At 39.7% G+C, this 15,363-nt stretch overlaps 1 protein-coding gene across 7 annotated transcripts in view; it reads left to right on the forward strand.

Annotated features, from left to right (window-relative positions):
• Positions 1-15,028, forward strand: part of atf7ip (activating transcription factor 7 interacting protein) — a 41,646-nt gene extending 26,618 nt beyond the window's left edge. For 3 of the 7 annotated variants that reach the window (XM_067441100.1, XM_067441104.1, XM_067441102.1), the window contains exons 2-14: positions 8,297-8,359; positions 8,798-9,407; positions 10,022-10,212; positions 10,787-10,933; positions 11,024-11,098; positions 11,273-11,331; positions 12,137-12,198; positions 12,301-12,966; positions 13,240-13,274; positions 13,379-13,436; positions 13,778-13,867; positions 14,036-14,064; positions 14,164-15,028. In XM_067441100.1, the coding sequence (XP_067297201.1) occupies positions 8,804-9,407; positions 10,022-10,212; positions 10,787-10,933; positions 11,024-11,098; positions 11,273-11,331; positions 12,137-12,198; positions 12,301-12,966; positions 13,240-13,274; positions 13,379-13,436; positions 13,778-13,867; positions 14,036-14,064; positions 14,164-14,637 (2,490 nt within the window). In that variant the 5' untranslated portion in view covers positions 8,297-8,359; positions 8,798-8,803 and the 3' untranslated portion in view covers positions 14,638-15,028. Of the gene's footprint in view, positions 1-486; positions 562-937; positions 1,019-5,871; positions 5,973-8,296; positions 8,360-8,565; positions 8,661-8,797; positions 9,408-10,021; positions 10,213-10,786; positions 10,934-11,023; positions 11,099-11,272; positions 11,332-12,136; positions 12,199-12,300; positions 12,967-13,239; positions 13,275-13,378; positions 13,437-13,777; positions 13,868-14,035; positions 14,065-14,163 lie in introns of those variants that run through there. The other 4 variants (XM_067441103.1, XM_067441099.1, XM_067441101.1 and 1 more) reach the window with 4 other exon arrangements.
• The last annotated feature ends 335 nt before the right edge of the window (positions 15,029-15,363 follow it).

Raw genomic sequence — 15,363 nt, forward strand, 5'->3', positions numbered from 1 at the left:
TGTCTCCCCCTCTCGGTCCTTCTAATGGTATACTCTGTACTCTTCAGTAATTTTCCATTGCCTGCTCTGGTGTGCTACTTTGCAGCAAGAGGGAGGAGCTACAGCGCAGTGTGACTGTGTGTCTCCAGAACTGGTTTCAGCTAGTTTGATATGTTGAGACCTGATGTGCGTTTAAACAGTGTTCAGTGTCAATTCTGTTTAATCTGTTTAATTCTGTACACAATTTATTTAGTCTAATTTAGTAAGAAAAATCTGGATGTAGGCTATAACCTGAATAAATGTATTGCTAAGAGAAAAATAATTTTTATTCCCTTTACAGTTATGTTGGATGTGCATTTCACAGCTCATTTGTCAGTGTCAAAAATATTTTATATAAGTGTGTTAAATACTAAATAAAATGAATAATAGTAACACCCCTGTAAAGTCCATGGTTCAGCCCTAGCCCTGCCCCTCCCCCACTTCTGCTCAGTTTTACTGCTAGGCTTTTGGTCGCACGAAGGCTAGTCACGCTTGCACATTTCTCCTCCAAGCAGAAGGTGGCCTGCATTTGAGGATAGCAGTGTAAGGTCACAGCTCTCTGTCTTCCAGCAGTGTTTTGTTTCTTTTTATTAGAATCCTTGTGGGAATGTGTGGTGTATTTTACTAGATTGCACTAAATCTATTTACATGCATTTTTATCGCAGTTTGAAATGTTTGCCAAAAAAAAAAAGTTTTTAGGGATAGTGGAAAACGCGGCCATGTTGTTGTTTTTTTAAGAAAGAAAATGTTTTGCTACCTAATGTGATATTGATGAGTGTCTAACATGTGTCCAGAAATGTATATTTGTTCTTAACCAGTTATTTCGGCAGATGTGGTTCAGGGGTACTCAGTCCTGGAATTTTCCTTTCATCTAAATTTAGGTTCAACCCTCGTTTAACTCACCTGTGGTCATTTACAGGTGATCCTGAGGAGCATGATTAGCTGGTTCAGGTGCTTTTTTGGAACCAAACACACTCTTCAAAATCAAATCTGCGCAAATGTAAATCTCCTGTAGGATTGAGCACCCTTGTGGTAGAGCTAACACACGTAGGCCTTTCCTGTTAGGAGTGCTTGCTTAATGTTTTTGGCTATAATAAATAGATTAACTTAGCCATGCATGTCTAGAGATGCTGCTATTATGTACCTGTGACTCATCAAGCACAAGGTGTTGAAGACGAGGAACATGGATTAAAGAGCGTAGAACACCAGGATGAAGCAACCAGAAGACTGATGATACCTTGGCTCAGAGGAGCAACACACACCTGCTGCGTCCATTGAAGTAACTTTACGCTGTCCAGAAGACCACCTCTGTGCTATCATACTATTTTGTGGGATCCAAAGGCGTGAATAAGACGCTTGAAGTTTCACAACCTTCAAGGGGATGAATTTAATGTGCCGCCTTCATGCAAAAAGAATCAACTTCAGGAAGGAACTTCGACATTTGGAACCAGAGAGAGTCAGACGCATGCTCCATGCAAGTTGGCTAAATTAAATTAGACAACTTGTGAAGTCAAATCTATTCCAGTTTAAGTCACATGGATAGTGCAGTTGTTTGGCTTGCCAGCAGCCGATCTGGTGGCCATTTTGTGTTATTGCAGTGCAGAGCTTCATGTGTGAAATGGCAGAGCGTGGGAGGGGCTCTTAAAGAGGCCTTGCTGTAATTCCAGCTCACAGTGGTAGCTGCAGTATGTGCATGGTTTACTGTTGTTGTGCCGCGTTTGATTCTTGTCATCAGAAGGTGTTTAAACTCTGGTGCCTGAAATATTTTCTATTTCACGCACATGCACGACCGATTTGTGGGGGTTTGAAAGTGTTATTGATCAGAATATGAGCAAAGCTTAAATAGGAAACTGAAAAATAAATTATTTGATAGAAACTAGTACGTCTGATTGCTTTACCAGAAACCTAAAAAGGGTTTTAGGCACGAGAGAGGTCTATGAGAGTCTCAACTGGTTTCAGCATGTTGATGCCGGTCATGTCTTTTATTAGCTGGCAGTGCATTCAGTAGTTTCTAAAGGAAAGCTGATTTTATACAAACAGTTGTTGTGTTGGAGCGTTTTCAAGAGGGGTTCAAGTTGTTGTTGTTGTAATGTTCTTTCACCGATTGCCCTCAATGTTTTATATTTGTATTATATCCATAATCTGGTCATCTACGCTTATACTTGCACTACATTATCTTGGGAATTCTCTACTTGCAAGTTAGGAATTCGCAATAATGTTGTGATTTAGTTTAAAGTGATTTTGGTCGGAATAAAATCACTTGCCAACAAAGAAGGGAGTTTATTTGGCAATAAAGAGAAAAGGCTGAACTTTAGGTCGGTAACTGATGCTTTATATTCTGCTTCCACAGAAAATTATTAAATGTTAAGTTTGGTGGCACAAGACTCGCTGTTAAATTGCTGTCTAAAAGCCGTAATTCTGATTTTCAGTTTCTCCTTAGAGTAGTGAATTTAAAAAAAAAGTCATTTTAATAGTAAATTAAATTAAATTGTATGTAAAAATTTGGATCGAATTGACGGTTTTAGTCCAGATGAATCCCAGCATTTTGGGAGCCTGAAACTGCAATTCGAAAAAAACAAAAAAACAAAAAACGGGTCCCTGAGTGGATACATCTGATAACGACACCCGTGCATTTTCATATACAGCCAATCTGTATATTTTGTCTTTGCTCCAAGTCATCATCTCTGTTTTTTGTCTATCAGTAGCTGCGTTACCATTACCCTACAAATTGCGCAAATTGTAATTTAAAAATGCGCCCATGGAAACGTGTCAATTTGGCAAAAACTTGCATATATCGTGAAAAGTTTTTACGCTTGCAATTCGAAAAAGGAACGTTTCGCAAAACTGCAATGGAAACAGTTTTTCCGCATTTGCAGGTCACCTGGCGTACGTAAAAGTTGATCATATTTTACAGATGACGTGGACAGAAGGATGAAAGATGAGACGGAGTTCTTTATTTAACTCATAAGACAATATAATTACAGGAATACTGGATTCTAAACAAAGAAATACCACATTATCATGAATACCTTGAAGCGGATATGAGGGAGACCCGCCCACAAACAAAAAAATACGTTTTAGTCGCAAAACAGCAGTTAATAGAAATGCTGTCATTGCGCGATATTTAGTTATCAACGTTTAGAAAATATTGCAAAAGTTGAGTGCAAATCTGTAATGGAAACGTGGCTTTTGTGGCAGAATTACAGCGCCACATACGGGTCTGGCATGTATACTACATCGTTTTGAGTTTCAGTGGTTGCATGTGTACTCAGATATTTCTTGAGAAAACACACCGTGTTTACGGAATTCGTTTTTTTACAATGAGGGGGGAAAAGATTGCAAAGGGAAATCGCAGGCTTCGTGTGGATATGGCCTGAGTCGTATTTTATACCCTGATAGCATACAATTTCTTTATTGTTCTCCATCATAGCTACAGTATTATACTCATTTTTAATTTTATTCCCATGGGACCAACCATACTGAGAAGGCACCACACTTCCTCTATGAAAACAAAGAGCTTCAAATTTATCAAACAAATAAAAATCATAACATTCAGTCTCCTTTAGTGTCTTCATCAGACATTAGCAATGTTGTATACAAAACTATACACGCATTATATGAATTTTTATCAGTCTTCCTTGTATTCAAATTTCTGCATCTCCACACCGCTGCTTTTAGCTATCATACGATCGCTGTCCGTCTCTCCTTAATTTTTTTTTACCGTTTGACTGCACATTCTTCAGCAGTGGGGGAGGAGTGAGTGTTCTCATTGCATGAGTTTCACACTGTAATATAACCGCTTGTCCATTCCTATTTTACACCTTTTTGTGTAATTTCTCTGTGCAGTCTCCATGGAATACATGTTTTTTCCTGGTGGTCTTGTGTTTAAAAAATAAAGGACTATTTCTGGCGTGAAAATCGACACCTTTCGAAAGCAACTTTGTATGCATGGTAGAGTTCTAGCAGTGAACTCTTTTCCTTCCATTCACACTTGATGTGAGATGGCTAGAAATGCTTGCGTTCCCTCACGATCATGAGATGCTCCTAAGAAGTATTAGGTTCATTGTGTGTATATTTATGCATGTTTATTGATTGTGGATGGCGCCGAATATACTAGCACGCAAGGGGCATTGACAAGCTCAAGGCTGCTTGGCAGGCATATGTGTTAACCAGATGTGGCGCAACTAGATTTCAACAGCAAGTGATCTTTCTGCCCACTCTTTAAGTGAAAATGCTTCGCGACAATATCACATTACATCACTTCTCATTTCTATGGTGTGTTCCCAGGTGGCACCATTTTTCTTAATATCCTTTTGGGTATTGAGGGATTTGTCATATCTGATGTTTCTGAAAATGGGTAAGGCTACCCCACAAAAATGGAAACCGTCGGATGGGTACAATTCACTGTTGCTTGTCATGGCTAGGACAGGAGCGCAGATTAATATGGAAGAGTGCTTTGGTCATGTCGCTTCTGGTTAGGATGGTGTCAGACCTCAGAGTATGTGAAAACTCATCAGTATTTACTCTGAGTTGCATCATAAATGTCATTAGGCTTTTAGGAGATCTGTGAAGTGTAATATTTTTCTTTTTGTTTAGACTTGTATGAAAATTGACAGCAGAAATAACCATCTGAACTAGAGTAGATTTGTTAAGGAAGGTCCTCTGCTTTGTTCTCATCGATTGAATATAGGAATCTTATGCCCTTTTGTCACTTATTTAGGCACAGTAGAGAAATGACAGGAAAGGATGGTAAAAATCGGGATATGTCATGAGCTGGGATAGTACTTGTATTGCCGGGATGAACAGTTCAGTTAAATGTGTCAGAACACACATGCACTAACACAACATAGGCTAGTTGTTGAGTGCCCTTTAATCAGGATAGTTTTTCCAAGTGACCCTTTACTAGGAAAGCAATGATTAGAACGTTAAGGGTTTGTTTCCCTTTGCCTCCCAAGAAAACGTACAGATTTGAATGCTTTTTCTTGCGAGTTATTAGATTTGATTTCGCATGGCCATCACGATTTTTGCAAAACTGTGAAAAATGTTTATAAGCTGAGAATGACTCCACGTGACTAAGAGGTGATCGTCAAAAGGCATTAAATGACCATGGCTCATTTTGTTTTCAATACAGTGGTTTACATTTGTTTATGGCAGTATCTTGACCTTTTAACTTTTACCCTGTTGTAACCCTGCTTTTGTGCAATAGCAAAGCTACAGCCAAAAGATATTTGTGTTGTATTGGGATGCACGCCACAGAGTTATTTATTGAAAAATATGGACTTTGGAAAAAATGCATATAGGCAAATTGGTGTATTTTTAAAATGCAGAGCAGATTGAGTTTTGCTGTGCTCCCTCTTGTGTTGACACACAGCGGTGCACGTGAGACACCCCTCTTGTGTTGAAATGGTGCGGTCCACATAGCAGTAATTTTCCACCCTGTTTTCTCTGTGCCTGCAGCAGTGGGGGAGGGGTCTGGTTTTTGCTTTACAGCATATGGCAGTTTTTCTTTCTTGCTGCTGATGTTGTTTTCCTTTTTATTCTTTAGTTTCCTCCTTTCTAAAGGTTTTTGTATGAATGTCCTATTTTGGAACACCTTTAATCGCAGGTTTTTGAGCACTGCTTGTTGATCAGTGAGATTTTATGAGGTGATGAATCATCTCTCAGACTCATCACGAGTCCAAAAGTGACCCTTTGTTTCACATAACGGTGTCCTTTTGGCTGTAACGCTACAATTGTGTAGCTACACTGTTTTTCTAATCTAGTTACAAGCCAACACCTTACAAAGAATGTGCTCCGCCTCTCCACACGAGTTCCCTTCCCCCTCCCGTTCTCTCTGCCTCTCTCTGTTCCTCTTTTCTGTGTTGTGTGCGCTTTGAGCTAGTTGGAAACTAGGCATGCTCCCGTTTTTGCGCTCACTGCTAATGAAGGCCTACTCCTGAAGACTTAACCTCAAGGTTGTTTTTTTGAGCTATTTTGGTTCTTGAGGACTTATTTTTTTCACATTCAAATTTAGTGGTGTTTAATTGTAAGATTAATAGGGCATTTTGGTGGGTGCTTGTTTTATTTGTTTTAAGACAAGTTCTAAATGGATTTTCATGTTTCGGTTTTATCGTAGGAACGGCAATTTTTGTACGTTTTTTTTTTTTACTTTTTTTTTTTTAACGTTTGTTTTGGCTGTTGGTGACAACTGTTCAGTACCGACATTATTGAGATCATCTATTATACATTTGAGTTGGATATTTATATTTCATACATTGTTCTTTCGCATCAGGAAGTGTTGATTGCGTGCAGTCCGTATACGAGCGTTATTCATTGTGATCTTTTTTTATTTTTTCACATTTTTTTAATGCCTTTAAATGGAATATTATTTAAGATTAGTTTTCTTATTTTAGATATAGCTTTTTTTGTCAGCTTACCATAGATTTTATTACAAGTATCAGGCAGGTATCTACCTTGAAACGGTTTTCAAGATTAAATTCAGTGTTCGGCTGCGAACAATTGCGAACAATTCTTTTAATAGCAGTCCACAAGAGGTTATATTGCTGAAATCAACTTGGATTGAACAGGACTGCGATATTCCTGCCTGAGCCTCAGGAGGAGGAGTACTGTAGAACTGAGCCTGGCTTTACACCGCAGCTCTGGCGACCATTTTGCAATGAGCGGGAACCTCAGTGTCTATGTTTACAGTTGGGATGGGGGAGGGCCACAGTGAAGGCTGTGCGCGGTGATTAGAACAGCAAGCTTCCCAGAAGCTAGCAGCCATTTTTATAGAATGAATGCATTTTCTGCAGCCATAAAACGGAGGAAATGGAGGAATACAGACATGCACTTTATTACAGTTTAGTTTTTGTCACAGATTGGTGTTTTTTTTGGGAGGTTTAAGACATGGAAAAATTAAGTTTTTTTTTTTGTGTTCCTTATGGGTTACAGATGGCTATCTATTGTCAGCTTACTTGACACCCTCATTTGTGTCTTGTACAACCTTGTTACATGTCTTGTTCCTGATTAAGAAGTTTATGGTGACTCTGTTTAGGATGGAAAATTAGTCAAAGCTAATAGAAGTTGCAGTTTTCGTGGTTGTCATGGATACCAGAATTTGGGGGAATGGCTGTTGACAGGAAGTTTGGGAAATGGTTTATATATGTAAGCCACGTCATTCACACCTGCCAGGATGACGATTGCTAATGTAGCAGTGCAGCAGCAATGCGGTGTCCTGTGGATTCATGCTTGCAGATCCTGGCAAGATATTTTTATGGGATGTCTAGTAAACAAAGAAAAGATGAAAATAACTAGAGCAGAGAATAGGTACTGAGAATAAATTGATAAAGTCAAGACAGATAAAACATTTTTTGGATCCAGCAAAGTGCTTTGATAGCAAGTTAATTTCAATGTTAGCAACTTGCTTAACCCTTATTCATGGGAATATTAGAAAATGCAGGCAATTAGTTCACATTCTCAGGTTTAGGCTATGGTATTTTAATTTTATTTATAAATTTAGAGCTGAGAGGAGTAAGTTTCACAATTATTTAACAGTTGTGTTGCTAAAGTAACACTATTTTCAAAAATGACCATGTTTGTTCTGGTTTTAGAAGTTTTAATCACAATCTATGCCAGGTGGCTAGTCATTGTGTACTAATGTAGAAACGTACAGTCTCTTAATAAGCGCTGACAGAGAACAGTACCGTAATTTATTTTTAAATGGATGTCCTACTGTAAAATTTGGTCTTTTTAAATTGCAAATGGGTTTTAGTATTACCTCATCTTATCAGGATAACAAGTTGCAGTGTACTACTTTACCACATATTGTACCCATATCTGTATTGGGTAAACATCTACTTTAATTAAAGGATGTCACCAGCTTTGTTTCTTTAGCTGTTTGCCCAAGTTTTATGTTTTTCTCTGTAGACGATATGTTATTTTTGCACAGCTTGCAATGAGTTCACTGTATGTGGCCTTTGTCATAACATTTGGTTTCAGGCTCAGCATGGATTGTAATTCATATATGTAGAACTAAGGAAGTTTTTTACTAAATTACTAGATAACCAAGTAGAGAATGTACCAGAGCTCTTCTGATATGTGAAAACTACTGAGTTATGATTACATAATATTTTGAGAACAACTTATTAATTAAAACATGAGGGAGTTGTACTCAGAGGAACTGAAGGATGTTTGGATCCGGTTATGAGTTGAACTGACTTTATTATGAAATTAGTTAAAATATGTGCGAAACTATTTTAACTTCATTTCAAACCTAATATTTCAATTCTTTTTGTTCTAGGATCCTCAAGCGACTGGCTGCCTAATCCATGAACAGGAAAGTACGAGACATTACAGAAGCCTGGTAAGACAAACTAATGTCTTTTTGTGATTTATTAACACTGAGACAGAAGTACGAATCTAGTTTAAGTACTATAGTAGCTTTGAAAATCTGCATTATATAATGAACTCCTCTTGTCGCTAGCAGATTCTGTAGTGTGCTGCTCTTACTGGCCAAGAATTGCACCAATCACGTTAAAGGGGAGGACACAAAGTCTGCTCTCCCTCTTAGTATTCTGAAATCAGATGCACTGCTGGCTGTTACAGCCCCACCAACTCGCTAGTTATGTCAATTGAATTGAGGAAGGTTATTGGTTTTTCGTTAGGTAACTCTTTTCACTACAGATTTCTGGTGGTTTGTGGATTTTTTAATCAGAGAGGTGCTTCAGCTCAGTTTTGCTAACTAGCCTGTTTAGGATATAATGCTGTTGTTTGACCTTATCCTCCTACTTTTGTTCTGCAGGTGAAAATGGAAGTAGCTGTACCTGAGGAACCTCAGAAGAAAATCTTCCGTGCACGGAAAACTATGAAGATGAGCGATCGTCAACAATTGGAAGCTCTGCACAACACCCTGACAACCACCACTTCCAGCTCCGCCTCTTTCTCATCTTCCTCTTCACAGCCTCAGACACCGCTGGTGAATGGCACCCACACCGAGGAGAAGGAGAAAGAGAAAGAAAAAGTAAAGGAGAACGACTTGAATCATAAAGAGGCAGACTTGATGTCACCTGCCCCGGATTCGGCCCGCTGTTCCCCTACTCCACCTGTCTCTCGATCCCCCTCTCCACCCATCGCACAGGCTACCTCACCTTCTATGGATCTGGATGACCCCCTTGTGGCTGCAGAAGAGAAAAAGGAGACAAGCAATAAAAGTTCCTCGTCCTCTCTTTCTGCTTCTCCATCTGGGTTAAACTGCGATCCAGAGGTTAAAGAAGGATTTCTGTGCTTGAGCGAAGAGGATGAAGTCCAGGCAGACAAAGATGAAAAGAAAGAAAGTAGCGAGGAGATGATGAATGTAGATGATGAGAAAGAGGACCAAAAAGATGAAAAAGGCACTTCTGAGAATGCAGGAGGTGAGAATGTCTAGAAAACCCAACCTGCCTGCAAACTACTGGTCAATCTCTAAAAATCGGGGTGGTGAGAGCTTTGTCAATCTTGCATTCCCATACAATTCATTTGCGGAGACCGTAAAAAGTCACTCCCTTTGAATACTTTTAAAATCCTGAGAACTACTTTGCAATCTGAGTCAAAGGGAAAGTTTATCAAAAAAAATGAAAATTGTCGCCATTTACTCACCCTCGTGTCTTTTACAAACCTTTTTGAGTTGCGTGGAACACACATTTTGAGTTATCTGGGTTTTGCCATACAATGAAAGTCAAAGTGGTTCAAAGGAACATTTGACCAGATTATATGAACAAAAAAAGCGGTAACCTTTTTTTTGATTATGTCTTTTATGTTTTACAGTAGAAAAAGTAAAACTGGTTTGGAAAAAGTGGATGAGTAAATGATAGAATGATGATATTTTTGGTTAAGCTTAAGTCTCAAATGATCTAATAATTTTGAGTTTCCAAGCTAAGTGTCGACATGAAGCTTAGCCTTTGAGCTGACATTCCTTACGCTAATAGCTCTGTTAAAGTAGTTGCAGGCACTGCCTATAAACCTAAAACCTTCTACCTCTACCTAACAGCAGACAACAGCTCCCCTGCTGGTACAAAGAGATCATTGTCTGAGGAGAAAGATGAAGATGACACCGAAAGCGAGGAGAGGGATGGAAAACGAGCAAGGCTGGAGGGTGAGGGGCTGGAGGGTGAGGAGCTGGAGGCTCAGCTGGAGCTGAAAATCACAGCCAATGCAGGCAGCCGGCATAAACTGGAGAAGGTTTGTCATTTATTTGCCAAAATCCTATCTATGTACAGCATCTGTAGCATGCAGCCGCTTACCATGCACAACAGCATGATTTTATATGGACGAATCGGTAAATGAGCCCAAGTCTTCAGAAGATACCCCGATTGCTTTGAAAAAAAGCCATGTTAGGTTCTCTTAAAACAAAACCTATATTAGCAGAACTCAAAATCAAGATTTTCATGCTTCATGTTCAAACACATTATTTATCACATAATTGACATTTTTGCGGCACCTCTCTTTCCAGTCTGTCAGTAACACTGTTTAGTTCTGGTCTCTATGGAGCCACTCTTTCTGAATTTTGCTCTGATTAGTTGGCTGGACCAGTGTGTTGTGATTTGGTCAATTGCTTTGAGCATGTTTCAGAAGTGTCACACTCTTACCATAACTCAACCAGGCTTTTTTGGTTTGTTTTTTTGGGGAAATTATCTGTAGAAAAGGATGCTCATAGATTAAGTTTGTGATAAACATAACCCTGATACTCTGGAAAGGGTAATTCTTTTGTAAGACTTAAGACATTAATTAAATTCCTTGTCTCTCTTCCTGTTAGATGGTACAGCAGTTAGTTGAGGAACGGTTACGGGTGCTGCAGTTGACCGTATTTGACCGAAGCCTAAAAGAGCTGAAAGAGAGAGTGGAGAAGATTGACAATGCAACCAAACAACAGAATGCTCTGCAGCACATTAACACACTACAGGTGAGTTTTGAAGTTTTCACCAGAATAATAGAATAATCATTGCTTTTGTGCATCAAATAGAAACAGGTTTGTCTCTCTCTTTAACTTTAGGCTAAGATTTCCCGGCTATCCAAAAAGTTTGGTGCTGCTAATCAGGCTTCAGAGAACTCAAAGAGAACTCAAGAGGTAAGTGTGAGAATCACTGCTATAAGTGATTTTTCTTCATTGTGGAATAAAGACATTGTACTTATCTATAAATAGAATACACTTCTTAGTGTTCGATTGCAGGCAAAATATGGATTTAAATGTAAAGTTTAGTTCACTTCTAAGGTAAAATGCACTTTGTTTCCCAATAAACAGGTTCAAGCTGCCTCTGCTGCTCAGGCCAACAATGCAACCAACATGACAACACCGCAACGGTAAACACGTCTGGCATATCAACCTCTATTCTCCACAAGATCATGCTACTCTTGCTCTATTACAAGATATTGCAATCATTCCGTTTGCTTATTTTTTGGCTTCCCTAACCTACACTGCTGTAATGGGCCTAAGTCTTCCACCACTTTCAGTCCTTCTGAGGGGCCATTCACACAGAAAGTGTTTTTGCAATGAAAAATGCAAGCTGTGGGTGGGCAGTGGAATAGTAAAAAATGCAATCCCTTTTAGTTGTATTTCTTTTAACCTGAGTGCTGTGTGTCTGGAATGTTGTGTTTTGTGCGAAAAACACGCGAGCGCCGCGGTCAAAGAAGTCCCTCTAGTGCATGTTTAGCACAACGCAGGGGAATGCAAAAAAAAATGCATTCTGTGTTAATGAATCTGGAAATTTCACCATCCTTCTTCCAGATTGGTTGAACAAACTCTCAGTACACTCTTAAAAGAGGTCGTAAAGATGGTTCCAAAAGGGTGTTTTCCTTCTCTGGCATTTGGCCCTTTCTTTGGTTCCCCTAAGAAGCTTTGTGATAATTTCTTAATCTCTTAAACCATTGATTTTTCTTCAGTGTGATGAACATTTAAAAAAATCAAACATCCCATGGATGCCAGTAAAGAACTTTTTTAAAGCCTGTAGCTGTCAGAAAAGCTAATTCTTCTGTCACATACTAATTTAGGAAAAACTGCATATATTACTGCTGCTGTTTTAAATTCAAAATGCTACTGTAAAAAATATTCAAAATGCTTGTCCACAACCCATTTTAATGTTTCCCTACCATTTCTGTTCTTTTACAGTACTGTTAAAACCACAATGGATTCCAAACTGTCCAGTCCACCCACTGGTTCTAATTCAACTGGTGAGCTTTACAAAATGCTTAAAACATTTGATCAATTCTAGTTCTTGCATATAGTTAGTAACAACTATTTCATTAAATATTTTTCTCTTTCTCACCCCACAGCGATCCCAGCGCAGCCCAAACCCGTGTCCACACCGACCACGCCAGCCTCCTCCGCTCTAGCCACCCATGCACCCATTCTACAGATCATCTCCACAACAACAAGCTCTACTCCCTCATCCACCTCTTTGACTGGCCAGTCTCAGACAGGCACCCTACTACTAAAGACTGGTCCCGGTACAGGGGTCATGACTAACACCCCAGTAACATCAGGGGGTCAGTCAGTGTCTATTCAGCCTCTTTTAATTCAGCTGCCTTTAGCGATGGCAAATGGGCAAAGTGGGGCATTAGTTAATGCCGGCGGTAGTGTCGGATTAATACCAGTGTCGTCACTATCTACGGTTAGTAGCATCAATAAGGCAAAGACGACTACACCTGCCACCACCTTCATCCTTCAAAAGCCAGCAGGCAGTGTCGTTTCGTCTTCCTCAACATCAGCAGCTCCGGCGGTGTCATTGGCAAGAGCCGTGTATACGGGTGGCACAGGGACTGTTAGTTCACCCAGCACAGGGATATCGGTGACGACAGCCCGAACACCCACGCAGTGTGCCGCTGTTGTGGGGGTGTCTACAGCGGCCTCTTCTCCAGGAACCACGGGACCTGCAGCAACAGGATCAGCGGCAGCTGCAGCAGGTCCACCATCAGCTTCCGCATTGGCCTCAAAGACCGGTACGAGACTTCCATTTGCTCAATTATATATTTAATTTGGGGGGGACAAAATTAAAGCATGGATTAATAAAATGACACAGTGACATTTACATTGAGCAAAACAAAACAAAAAATCAGAGATTCTTGAATATAATGACTTAAATTTTTGGGGGGGTTTTGCTGTCTCTTTGTTGTTCTGACAGTGATCACTCTGGATGATTGGAATGTGCCAGTTATTATGTTATAAAGAGAAAATATTTTTAATAATGTTATTTTAATCTCTTATTTTACCAGATAATCAGGCCTCAACACCAAAAACAACTGCTCAGGTAAGCAAGGTTTCATTGTGATGAGAGAGTTTAAAATGTCTTTGCAAATACCACTTTTGTGCAGTACAAGTGTGGTATACTAAATTTGACTCCTCTCTCGACAGCCTGGGCGTCCCAAAGGTTCTGTGATAGATCTAACTGAAGATGATGACGATGTTCAAGGTAAAATACAGTTGCTCTTTATTCCTCAATTTTATTTGAGTCACCTTAGTGAATTTTTGTGAGGGGGGAAAATATTCATTGTTTGTAGCGTAGCGATGTATGAGCACTGCTTACACAGAAGACGCTTTCAAATCAAGCGTTTTCCTGTTTGTCAGCATGGCAAATTTGCATGACCAACTTGAATATGACTGAAATCTGAGTGGGGAACGTTTCCGCTTTCACGCAATCATGTAGATGAATTTAAATGTGCCCGAACCATCGCAGTTGAGGTTTTCATCTCTCTCGAGTGTTTTAAGCTACAGTTTCCTAACGCTTTTTCTCTTTTTGTGGGTGCTGTGCAGTGACGGGTGTCCAGAAGGCCACGGTTTCCCCCATTTCTACCCAGCGTACATCTGGGCCACCTCCTTTAGTCAGCTCTACCCCTAATTCCGGTGAGTGATTTTATATATATTTTTTTTTTTTATATTCCCTTTTGTTTGTCTTTCTGTTGCTGCTTAATATATTATATAGCCTTCTACATCACTTCAGAATATTTATACGTATAAATTCAGAGTTGTATACTATACTGATGGTTTCTGTTTTTGTTTTTTCCTCCCCAGGTGTTCGATCTGCACAACGTTCCTCTGTGGTGAGTGTGTGTTTATATATAAAGATGGACATAATTTCAATCTTTATATTTTGTTAACATATAGTACCTATAATAACCTTCCATCTTTGTTTCTCTCAGGATTCTCCGTCTATTTCCCGTCCAAGCTCTTCTTCCTCCACCACTCTCCCTCCACTACCACTGGCACCATCACCGCCGGCACGTCTCCCACCCGAGGCCGCCCACACATCACCACCGCAGCAGCCCCAGCTCAAACTGGCCCGTGTCCAGAGCCAAAACGGAATCGTCCTCTCTTGGTGTGTTGCGGAAACGGACCGCAACTGCGCCGCTGTGGATACCTATCACCTGTACGCCTATCACCAGGACAACCAGGGGACTGCATCAGGCGCTGGTGCTTCGGCTCAGTCACTGTGGAAGAAGATCGGGGAGGTGAAGGCACTGCCGCTGCCCATGGCGTGCACATTGACCCAGTTTGTGTCGGGATCGACATATTATTTTGCCGTGAGGGCGAAAGATGTGTACGGCCGCTTCGGTCCTTTCTGTGAACCGCAGTGCACTGACGTCATTAATCCAACATCCTCTGCATCATCCTAAATTAATTCCAAATGGATGGTACAAAAGGGTGTGGCCTGGGCCAAAGGAAGTATGGCGGGAGATTTGTAATTGTTACAAAATTGTTAACTATGCGCAGACCACTGGTTTAGTCTTGCCCTTCGTGTTAGGAATTGTAGGGAGTTCAAATAGGTTGTCTAATGCAAATGGAAAAAAACAATACTCATCACTGCATACAGACACACATACACTATTTGTTTCAACTTTATTTTACTATGAGGAGGGAACTATCAAACATGCATTGTGCTTGAATTTGTATTTTCCTTGTGCAGAATGTTCAGAGTTAAGTATTGTTTTTGGAATTCTTTTTCTCTCTTTTTTTTTTATTTTTAAGGTGACTTTTTTTTAATAAAACAATATTCAATACATTGCACAGATGTTCCAAAATAGGTCCCGGTCATTAGCTACAGGACAGGAAAGCAGAGGTGTTAAAGGTTTTCTAATGTTTTTTGTCTGGTACCCAGACACTCCAAAATGACACTCAATAAAAGTATTGATATATTTAAACAAAGTCTCTTTTTTTGTTGTTGTCAAAACTACAGTGTGAATTATTGAAAATTGCAAATATTTCAAACTGTTTAGCTGTGTAGCATTTCCGTTCATCTCAATGACTGAAGTATTGACCTTTTTCAGTTTTGACATGTTTCTGCAGTTATTAACATTGTAAAGTTTTTACATAACACTGTATTTGTGTTTTACTACCTTCCC

Source organism: Pseudorasbora parva, chromosome 4 (assembly GCF_024679245.1).
Source record: "Pseudorasbora parva isolate DD20220531a chromosome 4, ASM2467924v1, whole genome shotgun sequence".
NCBI classification, from domain to species: Eukaryota; Metazoa; Chordata; class Actinopteri; order Cypriniformes; family Gobionidae; genus Pseudorasbora; species Pseudorasbora parva.